Source organism: Bufo bufo, chromosome 6, assembly GCF_905171765.1.
Source record: "Bufo bufo chromosome 6, aBufBuf1.1, whole genome shotgun sequence".
NCBI classification, from domain to species: Eukaryota; Metazoa; Chordata; class Amphibia; order Anura; family Bufonidae; genus Bufo; species Bufo bufo.
The window spans coordinates 170,349,361-170,366,669 of NC_053394.1; the positions used below are offsets into that span (position 1 = coordinate 170,349,361).

General features: G+C 42.7%; 1 protein-coding gene across 1 annotated transcript in view; it reads right to left on the reverse strand.

The window, feature by feature from the left end:
* Window positions 1–439: 439 nt before the first annotated feature.
* The window catches only part of LOC121003060 (membrane-spanning 4-domains subfamily A member 12-like), a 65,610-nt gene continuing 48,740 nt past the window's right edge, over window positions 440–17,309 (reverse strand). Inside the window, exons 4-7 of the mRNA XM_040434616.1 lie at window positions 17,211–17,267; window positions 9,014–9,151; window positions 1,686–1,802; window positions 440–573 (exon numbers count right to left, since the gene is read on the reverse strand). Of these exons, the coding sequence (XP_040290550.1) occupies window positions 565–573; window positions 1,686–1,802; window positions 9,014–9,151; window positions 17,211–17,267 (321 nt within the window). The 3' untranslated portion in view covers window positions 440–564. The remainder of the gene's footprint in view (window positions 574–1,685; window positions 1,803–9,013; window positions 9,152–17,210; window positions 17,268–17,309) is intronic.

Genomic DNA, 17,309 nt, shown 5'->3' on the forward strand with positions numbered 1-17,309 from the left:
ATGTGCAACATCCTTGACAAATTTATCAACCCTTATCTGGTGCAGTGTGAATTGGGACTATGTATCTGGTATTGGCTGGGTAATTGCCTACCATGTTTCCTTCTGGGAATTGTTCTATTGTATATTCAAGAGTTATTTAAATCAACGTAATATAACATTGTAGATAAGTTAATAATTTGGACAATAATTTCATCTTGCAGAACGGTCTTGTGATCAAGTGATCTAATAGTATGGACATGAGTAATAGGTTGGTAGCCAACATGGTGCACTACATGTTGGCACCTTATGCATTCAGGATACTAAGTATAGACAAGCGTCTGTGTATCCTTCTGCATTGTGACTTGTCTACAACCAACTGGGAACTGGTATTTTAACCTGCCCTTGTATCACTTGTGTGGCCTTTTTTTAGTGATGTCTTGTAAATTTGATCCTATTTTTCAGCAATTAGCTTTGGGTACAATACAATGTATTCTTATGCAGTTAGATTTTCTGTAATCGGTAAAACCCTTGGACCATCTAGACCATTTAAGCTCTGGTTGATTGAAGATATCACACTCCTGATGCCTAACATGCCTGAAAATGATAAAATGAATTTAATTATGACTGAAATGTAGGATAGCGAAAGATGCATGTCATAAAAATTCCACTGCTCGTGCCAGTGTCAGACTGAGGTTTCTAAAGACTCCCATATACATTTAATAAAGTTTAGCCAAACCCAGTGATTTTGGTGGGACCAGCTGGTGGGAAGGATCAGGCTATATTGTATGGAGGAGTTGTGAAAAATAGCTGATAAAGCATTTGGCCGACAGCTATTTAATGTGTATGGGCACCTTAAGGCCCATCAGCAGAAATGATTCTTAGGAACCACCACATTCTGGCTATACAGAATATTTATCAATCCACTTTTAATAGCATTGTAATTTTTGTTGTTAGTATTTGGCTTCAAAGTCAACTCCAACTTAGGTTGTCTGATGTTTGAAGCCATCTTCCAAAAATTCTTCAGGCTTCATAAATGGAGCTTTTACCTGGTCTTTCTGAGATCCCATCTTCATTGTTATATTAAATATTTTTATTGTGGCTGCTTGTCGCCACCACCCCTCTGCTCACCTGCTCCAACGCTTCTGGGTTCCAGAGGTCTAGACCCACTGGCCTCTTTCTCCTCCTTCATGGCTAGCTTAGCCACTGGAGTAACTCCATCCCACCACACAAGCTGCAGCCTGCTTCTTACCAGCAAGGCCACTCTCTGCCTGTGCAATGGCATGCTCCTATTGGCTCATAAAGGGAAAGCAAGTGCACCCTATTCTTCCCAGCCAAAGGCTGGCTAACCTTATGGGATCAACAGATTCTATTTTGCTAGTATTCTGCAATGGTGTGCAGTTTCATCTGCCTCTGTACTGACTTCTTCCTGTTTCTGGGATTTGACCCTTTGCTGCCTGACATGACCTCTGACTGATCCCCGTTCTGACCCTGAGGTGTCTGTCCTGACCTTGGCTTGTCCGTGACTACATTTTGACTGATCCTTTGATGTCTCTTGACCCCTGTGGTCCACCAGTCACTTGAAAAGAGACTACTCCCAAAGATAGCTGCCAAGTGGTTCCCCTGCAGCGGAGTTCAGATCCCCATGCTGCCATTTTGGTTGTTGAATCAATGAGTTAAATATCACATGAAATCTGAGCATGCTTTACCTGAGGAATACTTGGCACATGTTTCATAGAGCGCCCTCCAAGGACAGCAGAATATATGAAAATCAACAGCAAGAGGAAATCACTGACCAGAAGAATGGAAGCAGTTGCCATTCCCCCCTGAAAGCATAATTAATTTGATGGGAAAAAAATTGATGAATATAACATATTTTAGGTGTTCTTCAACACATCATTTTTAAATATGACAACAATAGAAAAAAAAGAACGAAGGTGCATAGCCTGTTGAGGCACTTTTCATAGAAATAAAAAAAAAAATTTGTTGAGGCAAATTTTATATACTGCATTATGCAGAGCCTGTGGGGATTGTGAAAATCAGTATGTCATACATATCCCTCAGACCCCACACAGACCCCAACCATTTGGGGCAGACTTATCAATGTAATTACTTCTGTTTCTGACACATGAGGCAGATTTAGGAACACAAAAAGTCCAGCAAGAATGATACCAATATTATACCAAATCAGAGTAATTGTATTGAAGTCAATAAGTCCAGCATTGGTACCCTGTTAAATCATAGGATGACTAAATTTAATGAGAAATATAGACATAAACTCAAACAAAACTCTACATAATCAATCCGAGGGGAGAGGCCAGGATACAGTCAGATGCACTGGGTAAGTGGTGGGGAAATAAATCCCTAGCACTGATACCCTAAACTGGTCCTCTGCCCAGGGACGTCTCCTGATGGTGGGGACGCCCTGTCCACGTACCTAATCTCAACCTCCTGGCTGTCCCTGGTAAAGTGACGGGTGGAGAGAGATAGGTATCCAAGTGGTACCCTAACGGATGACTAGCACAATATCAAAAAAGACTAAAAGGTGTCCACTGTATATTGCCCTCGTGACAAATCGCCAGGAGGTACAGGGTCCACCTAGAGGATAAATACAGACAGACACACGCACATAGAGACACAAATACAATAACAAAAGATGACCTACGTACCCGACGCGTTTCACCCACAGCAGTGGGATCATCAGGGGGTGATACGGGGTAGGTATCGTGAGGACAAGAAGCCTGTGACAATAACTATAGCAGGCCCAGTCCAATGATAAATGCTGTAAATAAATGGTTAAAGGATATACACATATAACGCGACAACAGACCCAAAATTGATAAATAATTGCCAAATGGCAGACTACATACGGTCACTCGCGGCACAATTGTGGAGTCAGCCGACTAGATGCAAAGTGCAAATCTGAGATTAATGAGGGCTCAGGGTCACATGAGGATAAATTGTGGAAGATGCTCATAAAGGGGCATAAAGGATAATCACCCCGAACCTACCTAGCTGATAAGCACTCCAGGGATACAATACCACAGCTCATAGCTCCTAAGGTGTAGGGCTACCCGCCAGAGGATGCATGGTGCCGCCGTCAATGTGAGAAGATGAGTCTGAGGCTCAGACTCATCTTCTCACATTGACGGCGGCACCATGCATTATCCTTTATGCCCCTTTATGAGCATCTTCACAATTTATCCTCATGTGACCCTGAGCCCTCGTTAATCGCAGATTTGCACTTTGCATCTAGTCGGCTGACTCCACCAATTGTGCCGCCGAGTGACCGTATGTAGTCTGCCATTTGGCAATTATTTATCAATTTTGGGTCTGTTGTCGCGTTATATGTGTATATCCTTTAACGCATTTATTTACGGATTTATCATTGGACTGGGCCTGCTATAGTTATTGTCACGGGCTTCTTGTCCTCACGATACCTACCCCGTATCACCCCCTGATGATCCCACTGCTGTGGGTGAAACGCGTCGGTGTTATTGTATTTGTGTCTATATGTGCGTGTGTCTGTCTGTGTATTTTATCCTCTAGGTGGACCCTGTACCTCCTGGCGATTTGTCACGAGGGCAATATACAGTGGACACCTTTTAGTCTTTTTTGATATTGTGCTAGTCATCCGTTAGGGTACCACTCGGATACCTATCTCTCTCCACCCATCACTTTACCAGAGACAGCCAGGAGGTTGAGATTAGGTACGTGGACAGGGCGTCCCCACCGTCAGGAGACGTCCTTGGGCAGAGGACCAGTTTAGGGTATCATTGCTAGGGATTTATTTCCCCACCACTTACCCAGTGCATCTGACTGTATCCTGGCCTCTCCCCTCGGATTGATTATGTAGAGTTTTGTTTATGTTTATCTCTATATTTCTCATTAAATTTAGTCATCCTATGATTTAACAGGGTACCAATGCTGGACTTATTGATTTAGGAACACAGTCTAAAAAATAAATAAATTGCCTTTGCTGCCCATAGGAAGCAATCATAGCTTTCATTTTACAAGAGCAGAATACAAAATGAAAGTTATGTTTTGATTTGCGGCTATGGGCAAAAAAGATTGCTTAGCTGTTAAACTGTTTCATAAATATGCCCCATTGTATTTAGAACATGCTATAAGCATTTTCCATCTGCAAGGTTACTAAAGGAGGGTTAAGAATCTCCAAGAGAGTTATGCTGCTTATTCAGAGGGAAAAGGGGAGCATTTTATTTTTGCTATAGGGTCTTCTGGATTCTATATAATCCCTTGATTATAGTGGTTCCTAAACTAATTGTTGTTGGCCAAACCCTCTCAGAATGGGAGGCTTGTCCAACAGTCTAATGTGTAGGGGGAAAGAAGGATATCAGTAACTCAAAATAAGTTGCCAGACAACATAGTAGATGTTCCTCAAGGGAGGATCTGACAAATTGAATATTTTGGCCCAATCCTTTTGTTTTCCTGGGGAATAAGCCACCGCCAGAAGTGTCCGACAGTGGCTTTTTTCGCTCCCTGCATTGAATACACATGCATGTGTAACACCCCAGAATTATGTTACTACACGCCTCTACCTTGCTACCTTCTTCTAAAAGCCTTTATACTGTCATCATATATCATATATATTATATCCTCCACAAATGTGCATACAAAACCATATTAAAATCAATTGTTCATGTAATTTGCCTGGTTACCAGTAGGTGGCAGCAACACATTGGCAGGTACAAGCTTACAGTTTAGTGTATCTAAGCTGGAATGGATTATTCCAGCTTAGCTCCCTCTCTGTGGAGAGGTGGGCTGGTACCACATCCTGCAGCATGGGTGGAGAAGGAAGTTAGAGAGGAGTGTAGCCCACCCCCTGCTAGGGGTAGGGTGTGTGTGTGTGTGTGGAGCTCCTCTGCATAGGGAAGACAGCAAGGACCTAGTCTCGGCTGAGACTTGGCAATATACCTAGCTTGAGCACCTTCAGCTTAGCTGGATGAGGAAAGCAGAAACTACAGACAACCTCCAGAGTTCCAGGAAGAAAGCATCCCCTGAGAAAGCATCTGTGAGATAAGTCCAGAGACCTAGGAGAAGCCTATTCCTCCTCAGCTGGTCTGTCCCCATACAGCAGAAGTACAGATAAGTACAGAAGCTAATCCTGCCATAGTTACAGAGCTACCAAGCAGACGTTTTATCCTGCAAGCTCCACATTTAAAGCAGAAGGACTCTTTTCTGCCAATGATTGCCAAAACCTGCTGGGACCAAGAGATCAAAGCTGTATACTGCTTGGATAAAAGTTACCTCAAGTAAAGAAAAGTTTGAACTTCATCTAAAGGTCTGGACATAATTTCTTCTGCAAAATCCCTCTATTACTCCTACTATCATTACACTCAAACTTATTGCAAGTGAGCCAGGAGTCCAACCGCCTCCAGGTAGGAGACATTGTGACACAATTATCACTATCCTACAGAGACATTATAGGCCATTACACCACTCTGGCATTCCTAATCTGGGACGTGCGTAATAACACCTTGGAAGGGCCCTGGGATAGTACCCTGTGCACGCTGGCATCACAACAAATACAGGATATATTATCCACCTGACCTGGCCACTGCACTGTCAGTGAACCCGATCCTGGTCACTGCACATGTTTGGTCAAATCAAACATGAATGTGTATGGGGAAGTGGGGAAAGATAGCTGCCGGCTGAACAATCATCCATCTGAAAACTATTGAATTTGTAGTTCAAGTAAATAGTGACCTCAGTTGACAATATTTTCAGCATACAATGATTTTACTGGGCCACTGTAACTTGAAACTACAGTACATCTAACATACAATGCCACAGACACTGGTGATACTGATTTGCAATACATGTGATCGGCTGAGAGAGCCTCCTGATCAGTATACACATTCATTCTGTTGAAACACTTGCATATTGAAGTGCTTGCATTGATTGTCTAGTACAGGCATGCTCAACCTGCGGCCCTCCAGCTGTTGTAAAACTATAACTCCCACAATGCCGTGCTATAGGCTGATAGCTTTAGGCTGTTCGGGCATGCTGGGAGTTGTAGTTTTAGGGCCGCAGGTTGAGCATGCCTGGTAGTAGAACCACTCTACAGCACATTATGGTATTACATGTCTGATATTCTTGTTGCAGGATGAGTTTGTAGGAGGTGGTAGTAACCACCATAAAAAATAATGTGGTTGACTATGTGTAGTTTACTATGTGTAGTTTAAACAATGCACAATTTATTGCCAGTGTTCCAGTTTAAATTGAGGGGGGCTCCAAGAGAGCTGTAGAAGTGACACCACTAGCAGGTGTAGCTGCTGTAGGGAGCAGATAAAATAGACATGTGACAATGTGACATATGCTGTAGCTACTGTGACAGGAGGACTGAGAAGCAACATCTTGGTCATGCACTGTACATTTGGTCCACAACACAGTCCCTGTTGTGGGGTCATCTCTAAAGTAACAGTTCAGCCAAAAAAGCAAGCCTGTTAGTATGGTGCGTAGGCAGCTGGTACCAGAGTAAACTCTGTGTCTGGATTACTAGTCTCCAAACCATCGGCGAAAAGCTGCCATCAAATTTGTAAGATAATGTTAGGTTATTTTGTCCTCTATTTGTGGAGATATATTAAACTGCTGCTGTTTGTAGCAACAACCTGTAAGTCTACTTCACACTGGCGTTTGGCTTTCCGTTTGTGAGATTAATTCAGGGCTCTCACAAGCGTCCAAAAGCGGATCAGTTTTTCCCTAATGCATTCTGAATGTAAAAGGATCCTCTGAGAATGCGGCAGTTTTGCCTCCGTTCAGTCACGATTCTGCTCTGGAGGTGGACACCAAAACGCTGCCTGCAGCGTTTTGCTGTCCACCTGGCAAAGCGAGCCAAATGTATCCGTCCTGGCACCAATGTAAGTCAATGGGGACGGATCCGTTTTCTCTGACAATCTGGCACAATAGAAAACGGATCCGTCCCCATTGACTTTCAATGGAGTTCAAGACAGATCCATCATGGCTATAGAAGACATAATACAACCGGATCCGTTCATGATGGATGCGTGCGGTTGTATTATTGTAACTGAAGCGTTTTTGCAGATCCATGACGGATCCACAAAAAATGCTAGTGTGAAAGTAGCCTAAGTTAGTGCACCTCTTTGCAGTAAAGTCAAAGTGAGTTTGGTTACCTCTGTCTGCCTGTTTAATTGTGTGGCTTACCCTGAACTGTAGTTTAGGGTGTCATGTCTGCTGTACCAGCCATGACCTGTGCAAATTTTCTCCTTGGACACCAGGTGAGGATAACTCCATGGGCACATTTTATTAAGCTCACCTTTGTTTAGGAGTAAAAAAAAAAAAGACTGGCGTGTTTGAAAAGCTGTCTTCAACCCTTAGGCTCCCAGTGCTGTACATGCACAGTGCTGGGAGGTTCTTTAAACATGGTGCCCGCCCATGTGTGCCGCTGGCAACATTTCTGGCAGGTCCTCTGCTGTTTGAAACAGCAGAGGTCTATGGGTAAAGTCAGTGACTGGCAATAATGCCAATTGCAGTCATATAAGCCTAATATCTAAATACCAAAAAAACATAATGTGCACTTCTGGGTTAAAACTGTGCGGCGATTGGGGATGCCAGTAATTCGTTCTAATCACCACCCTTCCCAAGAATAAAAAAATATTAAAATATATTTATCCCATATGGTGACTGGTGTAACGGAAAAAGTATCAAAATGGCTGATTCACCATTTTTCATTGCTTCTCTTACCAAAAACAATTTAATAAAATTTGATTAAAAAGTCACACACACACACTCTAAAATGGATTTTTTTCTCACTAAATTGTATCCCATATTAAATAGTGGCAGTAAAAAGTACAACTTATCCCGAAAAAACAAGCCCTTATACGACTATGTGAATGGAAAAATAAAAAAAGTTATGGCTCCGTGTAAAAAACAGGGAAGAAAAACAAAAATGAAAAAATCTCCGATATCCAAATTTATGATTTCTTAATAAATCAGCTTAATGGGTTTCTACCACTTCATTTTCACATAATTAGCTTTCAGACACTAGCGATCCGCTAGTGTCTGCTCTCCCAAACAATCCTAATATAACTGTTTATTGTGCAGCCGTTTCGCTAAAAATCGAACTTATATAGATATGCTAATGAGCCTCTAGGTGCTATGGGGGCGTCATTAGCACCTAGAGGCTCGGTCTACCTTCACAAAATGCCGCCGCCCAGCGCGTCCCTCCAGCCCGCCCATCTCCTCTGGAATGCGATCAAGCGGACGAATTCTCGCGCATGCGCCGTGCGCGTCTGTATTCGGCGCATGTGCAGTGAATGTCTGACCGCTTCCCTGAACAGACATCTCCACTGCGCCTGTTCCTCGGAGCACTATGACGTCATCGGCGCAGGCGCAGTGGAGCTGTCTGAGCAGGGAAGTGTCAGACATTCACTGCGCATGCGCCGAATACAGACGCGCACGGCGCATGCGCGAGAATTCGTCCGCTTGATCGCATTCCGGAGGAGATGGGCGGGCTGGAGGGACGCGCTGGGCGGCGGCATTTTGTGAAGGTAGACCGAGCCTCTAGGTGCTAATGACGCCCCCATAGCACCTAGAGGCTCATTAGCATATCTATATAAGTTTGATTTTTGGCGAAACGGCAGGACAATAAACAGTTATATTAGGATTGTTTGGGAGAGCAGACACTAGCGGATCGCTAGTGTCTGAAAGCTAATTATGTGAAAACAAAGTGGTAGAAACCCTTTAATCATATTTGGTTTAAGTCTGACCTCTAGTAGGTGTTTTCTTGTAAGACAGGTTCCTATTCACTAAGACTTGTCTCATTGGTATGCGCATGAAAAAATTGCGCAAATGAAAAAAGTAGCAACTTTATCTCTTTCTATAAAAAAAATTGCACAAGTTCCCCCTAAAACAGACCAGAAAAATAAGCCTGGTCTTTGGAATCAGTTACTAGTGTTCCATAGAGTACTGGTCTTTGCAATGATGATTCAAGTAACAATTAATATTGTAACTAGAGGGAACCCTGTATCATTACATGTATTATTAATATACTTACAAATACTGTACATCTTATTTCAGACTGAAAATGTTGATGACATTGTTCCGTAACTATGTACATATCTAAGGAAGCCAGTATTAATCCAATGAAGCTGATAAATGAGTTTATGATGTTGAGAACCATGGAACCATTAACCTATATAAGAAAAAATATATAAGAAACAGTTAATGAGGGACATTTGTCAAGAATGGTGCAAAGAAAAACTGGCTTAGTTGCCCATAGCAACCAGTCAGATTGATCCTTTTCAATTTACAAAGAAGCTCTGAAAAATAAAAAGTGGAATCTGATTGGTTGTTGTAGGGAAGTAAGCTAGATTCATTTACACTCTTGATACATTTCCCTGTGTTTTGAATCTCTACGCTTAAAGTGTCCAGCTTTTAACACCAGGCGAATCTTCGGTCCAACAATTCTAAGTGGATTCATTTCTTATATAACAATGGTCATGATTTATCAAGACCAGTGTGTGCTATGCTGGTCTTGACAAGGCCTGCGCTACTGGAGAAGGCAATTATGATGAGGTGCTGGCCACGTCATAAATGAAATGCCTCCTCTGGCAGTCCATGTGCTAGTTTATGGTGTAAATAATGATAAATGTGCCAGAGCAGATGGCCCCACTCCCTTTAAGGAAACCTGGCAAGAGCGTCATAAAAATGCCTGTTGAGGTTAAAAAAGTCACCATTTCATTTAAAAAGTCACAAAATCAAGTTTTGCAACTTTTGAATGCCAGAAAACTGGCATAAGGGTAATAATAACTCCCTCTCCCCCCTCCCTTCCTATATCTTTAATGAGAGAGATAACCTTCTGGCTGCCTTTAATCACCACTAGCGACAGCTTTGAGGCTTACTGAATACTGTATTACTATTGAGTTCAACATACAGTATAAATCAAATAAAGTAATAAGCTCCCTCTGGTGGTGGCTGCAAGCTGTGGATAATACTGCTACAGACTCAGAGAAGCTGTTCTCATTAGTAATTATATTTCATTTACAACCCTCTGCACCATCATTTTGCTGGGTGTAGGTGAGTAAAACCTGTGTAATTCCTGCAGCTACAGTAGTGCCACGCAAAAGAGAGAACATACTAAAGAAGCCACAGATGGGCTCACTCTCCCAATGTTAATAAATGTGAGGATCTTTAAAATGCCTTATAGTGAATGTCAAGTTAACAGATGAGGGTCCCATATTCAGGACCCCATCTATGAGCCTCATAAACAGCTATATAGATCACTAGAGGTAAATCGAGCATTTGCTGCTGATTCATCCACAGATTATAACTGATCATTGGGGATACCAGTAGTGTGACACCTTGTGATCAGGTTTATTTTCAGGAGAGCTTTCTAAATAAAGGAACTGTTCAAAGGTGAGAAGTTCTTCTAATAACAGAATAGTCCTAGCAAATTTACATTCAACATTATATTTTAAACAGGTAGTTATGTAAGAATGTACTAGAATGTATGGGGCATGTGACTGCTATTACAGGCTAGGGCAGAGCTAAACCTGCTCATCAGTGCCGGTGGACGCCACCAGGCCACCAGGCTCACTTCGGGCGGAAGCCTCCGCCTGGCAGCCCGAAGTAAAGCCCAGGTAACATCACCGGAACTCCACAAAATGCCTTTTCCCCTGCGCGATTCAGCCACAGGGCAAAGGAGCACAGGGCAAAGGAGAGCATTGGAGCATGAACTGCTCCGATGCTATTGTCAGGGCAGGCTGCCTGGGTGAAAATATGGGTATGTCTGGGTTCAGCTCTGACCCGAACAACTTCTTTAACCAGGAAAGGGGCAGATTTTATTCATTGGTCCCCTGATGCACTGTCTGCTTTTGAAGCTCTGAAAGAAAGTATTTGTGCTACAGTACTTATTCAACCAGATGTCACCAAACAATTCATTATTGAGGTGGATGCTTTAGAGATTGGAATGGGTGCGATATTGTCTCAGGGGTCATCTTCCTTGACTAATCTAAAGCCATGTGCTTTCTTTCCTAGAAAATTTTCCTCTGCGGAAAGGAATTATGATATCGACAATCGAGAATTATTAGTAGAGATGAGCGACGTTTTGAAAAATTTGATTCAGCGAAGTTCGCCAAGACACTATAAATCAGGTATACCCAGGTTATTCTGCCTTAGGCCTCTTGCACACGAACGGTTTTTTTTTTCCGTTTCCGTTCTGGTTTTTGAGTTCCGTATACGGACCCATTCATTTCAATGAATCCACAAAAAAAGGTACTCCGTAGGCCTTCCATTTCCGTATTTTCCGTTTTTCTGTTCCGTTCAAAGACAGACATGTCCTATTATTGTCCACATAACGGATAAGGATAGTACTGTTCTATCAGGGGCCAGCTGTTCCGTTCCGCAAAAAAACTGAATGCACTCGGTCGTCATCCGTATTTTTGAGGATCTGTTTTTTGCGGACCGCAAAATACTGAAAAAGCCATAAGGTTGTGTGCAAGAGGTCTTAGGGAAAGGCCACACAGAGCGGCCTTGCTGTAGGCAGGTTGCAGCCATGCTGCAGTAAAGAACCACGAGGCCAGCAGCTGCCTTTCATTTAATAATGAAGACTGCAGTTTAATCTGTCTTCATGTTAATGGCTATGCAGAATAATTTAATGCACCTTTAAACACGGGCTGTTGCTGGTATCGTGTTTGGCTGTCAGATGGGGGCACAATATGCAAATTATTTCTGTGTCAATGTGTCTGATTATATTTTATTGGTTATTAGTTTATTGGGTTTCTATATAATCTATAATCCCATGACAGCCCATCTGCCCTATCACCTCTTTGGTTTGTGTCTGATTTATGGAGAGTCAGGTCACGGGACCAATCAGGTTCTGGTCGGGGACTCTCTGTTCAAATCCCCTATTGTCAGGGAACTATTGCCAGTGTTAGTCTTTGGGCTCACTAGCTTGTTCTTGGTTCCTGTTCCTGATTGCTTTTTGATATCTCACGCTCTGGCTTGCCTCTTGGCCTTCCTTTGGCTCTCACTTTTGGTACCTCATTGCTCATCTGGTTCTGACCCATTTACGTACGTCGCTGCTGTTGTGTTGTTTGTCTGTTTGTGCTTGTCCGTCTCTGCACATTAATTAGAGTAGGAACCGTCATCCAGTTGCGGTTCTGCCATTTAAGGCTTATACTGCAAGCAGGTATGGAAAGCGGGGTGGGTTATAGTTTAGGACTTACTGTCCTTGTTTGTCCCTAACCTACAGGCATTACAACTGTTACAACATATTAGGTGGCTTGTAACAAACCCCTATCAATATTTGATTATTGTTTTCTCACCATGCATTTCTACCCACAGTGATTCCGCATGTTCATCATCCACACTACCCACTCCCCACTCCCCATCTTCCCGAGATGACGGCTTTTGACAGGACTTTACATAAGGCAAACCGCTAGCCCTTTCCATTTTCTGCAGTCCCTTCTAAGCATACTTTAACTGTTTAAGTTAACCACCCAGACATAGCTATCATCCAGCCATATCTCAGTTATTCCCACTATGTCATAGTTGTCCTCAGACATTAATAATTACAGTTCAACAATTTTATTGGTCAGGCTTAGGGTGGCCAGGCTCCTTGTCCTCCATCTAATTCCAGGCTTGGACAGACGATTGGGTGTCCATATTTTCTATTGCTCCACACTCAGACAGCAGAATTACACTGTCTCAGAGTGCGCTACATCTTCAAAATGACTGACTAAGACTTTCTTCCATGCCCAGTCAGTTACTAGAGTCAGCCAATGTCATGACTGAGGGTGAGAGAAGTACTCAGGGCCCAAGAGCAGCTCAACCTAAAGGGACACTGACAGGCCAAATAAGCATATTTAGGTATATATATGACAGTACAGGTCTTCTAAAGTGTATTAAAAGCATATAAGTATACCCCCTGTCCACCTTATAAATACAGTAAACTGAAGTTTTATAACCTGGTTGAATCGTCTTCATTCTGCCCAAGGGGCGGCGTTTCATCTCCACTTCTGCCCAGCCAGCCGCCCCTAACTGCCGTTTTGAAGCGCCACAGCTTGTGCGTTATGCGCATGTGCCGGGCACTGTTCAGAGCAGCGCTTCAGAGCGCTGCTCTCTTACACCTCAGAAGGGGTTAATACTAGTGCTGAAGATGAGACGGAGGCCGATGCCCATAGTATTGTATTGGGCATTGCGCCGGATCTTGTGAAGTCGGGGGACAGTAGTAGCCGCCCAGCAAAGTGAATATTGATTAGCTGGGCGGCGCTTCAAAACGGCAGTTGGGGGCGGCTGGCTGGGCAGAAGTGGAGATGAAACGCTGCCCCTTGGGCAGAAAGAAGACGATTCAACCAGGTTATAAAACTTCAGTTGGTGGACAGGGGGTATACTTATATGCTTTTAATACACTTTAGATGACCTGTACTGTCATAATATATACCTAAATATGCTTATTGGGCCTGTCAGTGTCCTTTAAGGTTTTCCTCTACCCCTTTTTTTTATTGTACGGCACCATTACTGCAAGAATGGGGCTTACTGTAGCTGAGTTGTGGTTTTTGGGGTTAATCAAGTGGCCACCCTAGTATACATACAGTTAAGAGGTTTTTGGATATTTATTACCTTACACCTTTCTTTATAAACTGTTCTAGTCCCTCCTTTCATTCCACTGTTGGGTGTGTCATATCAAGGCTAGCCTCTTCCCTCTAACTTGCCTTTTAACTGTAACCCCTCCAACTGCCTCACTTTCCTGCTCCTCCATACAAACACCCTCATACCACCTGATACTGTGCCAAATGAAAGGTTAGTCCATAAATAAGAATCCTTGGACTGGGGGAAAATGTCTGTATGTGGGCAAGCACTGGCTTAGTGATAGAAAACAGAGGGTGGTTATTGAAGATACATACAAGGCCAATAAGATTATGGGTTGCATCAAAAGGGGCATGGATGCATTGGGTGAGAACATAATACTGCCACTTTACAAATCACAAGTCAGGCAGCACATGGAGCATGGTGTACAATTTTGTGCACAAGAAACACAGCAGAGCTTAAGCAAGTTCAAAGGCAGGAAACTAAAGTAATAACTGGCATGGGTGGACTACAGTACTGTCACCACAGTTCTGTGAGAAGATCTGGCAGACGTTCTTCTCTACCTCTTGCATGGTGTTCTTTGTTTTGGTTTCACTTTCTCATCTCCTTTCCTTCTGCCAGGTGTCACTTATTTTGACCAATTGTCTTCCTTTATAATCCCTCCCATACTGCCTCACTTTGCGGTTTATACTACTTCCTGGATGAGGTGTTCACTGCTGGAGGCTGCTTCTGCTGTTTGTTCAGATAGTCATTTACTTTATTGTGTTTCCTTGCTGGCTTGATTCTAGGTGACCCTGACTCCGTCTGTATTAAGTGCAGGGAGCTGGTGGTCGTGTCCCCTCACTATTATAGGGTTTTCAAGTGTCACACAGTATTAGGTACGCGGGCATCCAATCGTCTACCATACAGACCCTTGCATGTGCATAGCAGTCAGGGAGAGCTCTTAGGGTTTTATAGGGCTCACCTATAAGCTCCTTAGTTTGGGATCAAGCCAGTCGCTCGTTTATTTAATGTTCCAGCTATTCTGCTAACTTCATCTGTGACAAGTACCCATAAAGATTATCAAATTAGGGTTATTTTAGAAAAAAAAAATGACTAAGGGGATATCTAGTGTAACACGCCAGAGTGGTGTTACCAATCCTGCACCCTGCTATTGTCTTTATTGGGCTAACAAAACGTTATCTTATGTATTTCCCTCCAGGTCCTATACACTGTGCATTCCTAATCTTTTTGAACTGTTATGTTCATGTAATATGCCTGTTTCACCAGCAGGTGGCAGAAAACACGGCAGAGCTATATTATATAGAATGGAACTTACAATTCCATTCTAACCCCTCCCCCCCCTCACCCTCTGTAGGGGAGTGGTTTACTCCTACTTCTGCAGGAAGGGTGGGAACCAGTTAGTTCCAGTTTAGTTTTACCCCGCTGCAAGGGTAAGGGTGTGCAGGGGCACGTCCCTGCTGGACATGTCCATGCAAGCCAGAGCACCTTAAGCTCTGCTGGCCATGGAGGCAGAAGCCTAAAACTTCAGGAGCCAGGTGTAAACTTCCTTGGCTGAAGATAAGTCAGACTACAGAATGAAGTGCAGCATAAGGATGAAGCCAAGTTATCAAGTCAGCTTGTCAGTAAAGCAGAGTGAGAGAAGGAAAGAGCAGAGTTCAGTTTGCCTGCCAATTTAATGCCAAAGCCTCTGGAACCGAGACAAAGCCTGTAACTGTTGAAGAAACGTTATTTAAAGTAAAGCTGCTGTTAAACTTCATCTCAAAGTCTGGACTCAAGTTCTTTCAAATTTCTCAATATTCCCCATTTGCATGCTTCGGAGCCAATGCCTGAGGTCCAGCAGTATCCAGGTAGGAGCACCGTGTTATAAAAAGAGACAATTAGGCCGCACTATACCACTCAGCATTCCTACACCTGGGACGCAATAGAGGAGGGCCTGGGGGGGGAGGAAAGAAGCTTTCTAACAATTTACTGATTGAGATATGTTTAGATTACGTTCAGATATGTTTAGATCACCTCTAAATACTGATCACTGAAACTACTGAACGTTTGTATTGTTGATACTTAAAATGTTAGACTTTATTGGTATACCTTAAAATATAGAACGAGAGTGATGTCCTAAAGGGACTAGTATTCACAATAGGGGTTATCCCTTGTATAGCAAAAAATGCCAGAAAAGGCACTAGCTCCGGCCAGTCATATATTACACCCCCTTTCACTTCTATGGGGTACATGGGGTGAACATATCCGCCGGACAAAAGCTTGCAAGGTAGATAAGACCTCTATCAATTGTGGAGCATCCACCAGAGTTCTGATGTGATGCTACCACAAGTAAATCAACAGAAACCGAGCACTAAGAGAGGGGTGGAGGGAGGGAATTGGTAACATGGAGAGACATGGGTCAGGGTGCTGTCATGCAGTAAAATTCAGAGCCTTATTGTATGCTCATCCTGCACAGCTCCCAAGGTCCCCGGCTTACTCCTATTCAGCCCAAATAAATCCACCTCTCTTCAGATAAATTCAGTGCCCGGGACGGCACATCGCCCTTACACCTAGCCCTATTGTGATTACTAGTCCCTTTAGGACATCACTCTCGTTCTATATTTTAAGGTATACCAATAAAGTCTAACATTTTAAGTATACAACAATACAAACGTTCAGTAGTTCAGTGATCAAAAGAAGCTTTCTACTCAACATAGAAGAGGATTCTATACGGTCAGTTGTTTTGCCTAAAATGAGGAAAATTGTCTTCTACCTCAAATTGTTTTTTTTGCGTTTCTCTGGATCAACTTGCAGGATACTGGATGGGCAGATGTCTGCTTTCGGCCCAACAAACTATGCTTACTATGTTAAACCTTAGATCTGTTTTGTGAGTTAAAAACAGGTGAATGGCAACCCTCTTGACCAAAAATATGCTGCTGCTGGCGCACTAAAATGTGCATGTTACAATGCTCACTTGTCAATTGTAAACACTTTAAAACCGGGTTTATGCAAAGGTTGGCCCCTGCACATAAAAAGAGTACTGTCTTATGTATTTGTTTTGTACAGTGCAGTAATTCAATTATCCATAAATAACTATACTGTCACTGCAAGAAGTAAAAATGGCTGGCTTGTGTGTCTCATTGCTGTGTTTGTAGAAATGTCCTGACAAATAAGTGGTTAATTTTAGAATGGCGTCTGGGTTTGACAGCTAACATAGAGCCTGATAGACTAGCCAACATCCTCATTCCCGTTTTGCGCAATTCATCGAAGCAAAAAAAAAATTATCGATTTGTTTGGAAGAAGAATTTTTTGTGAAATTTGTGACAAATCTGATTAATTTAGGATCTATATGCTCATCTCTATTAGTAATTTGCAAAGCCAAATAATCTCTAAAGAACCTTGAAACCCCTTGGTTGAGACTTGTTCTGAACTGCGGACCTTAATTGGATTGATACAGCATAAAGCCATCTTGAAGAAATGATAAAGCCACGAAAAAAGAAAGCATTTCACATGGGTCTTGCTCATTTGGTAACCCTAAAAAAACAGCTTTCTACTGATTATTAGCTTGCATGAAGGGGATTCAGCAAATTAATTTTGTGGCTTACAATTAATGGTGGAATGTGGACGGGATACATTACATTTAGCATTAAATAAATGGTTTATTAGGATTTCTTTCTTACCAGACATATGGATGGTTTACATTTACCAGCAATCATCAATGACCCCGTTATGATGTACTGCAGAAGATAAAAACTGTTAAAAATGTAACAAAAAGCAGA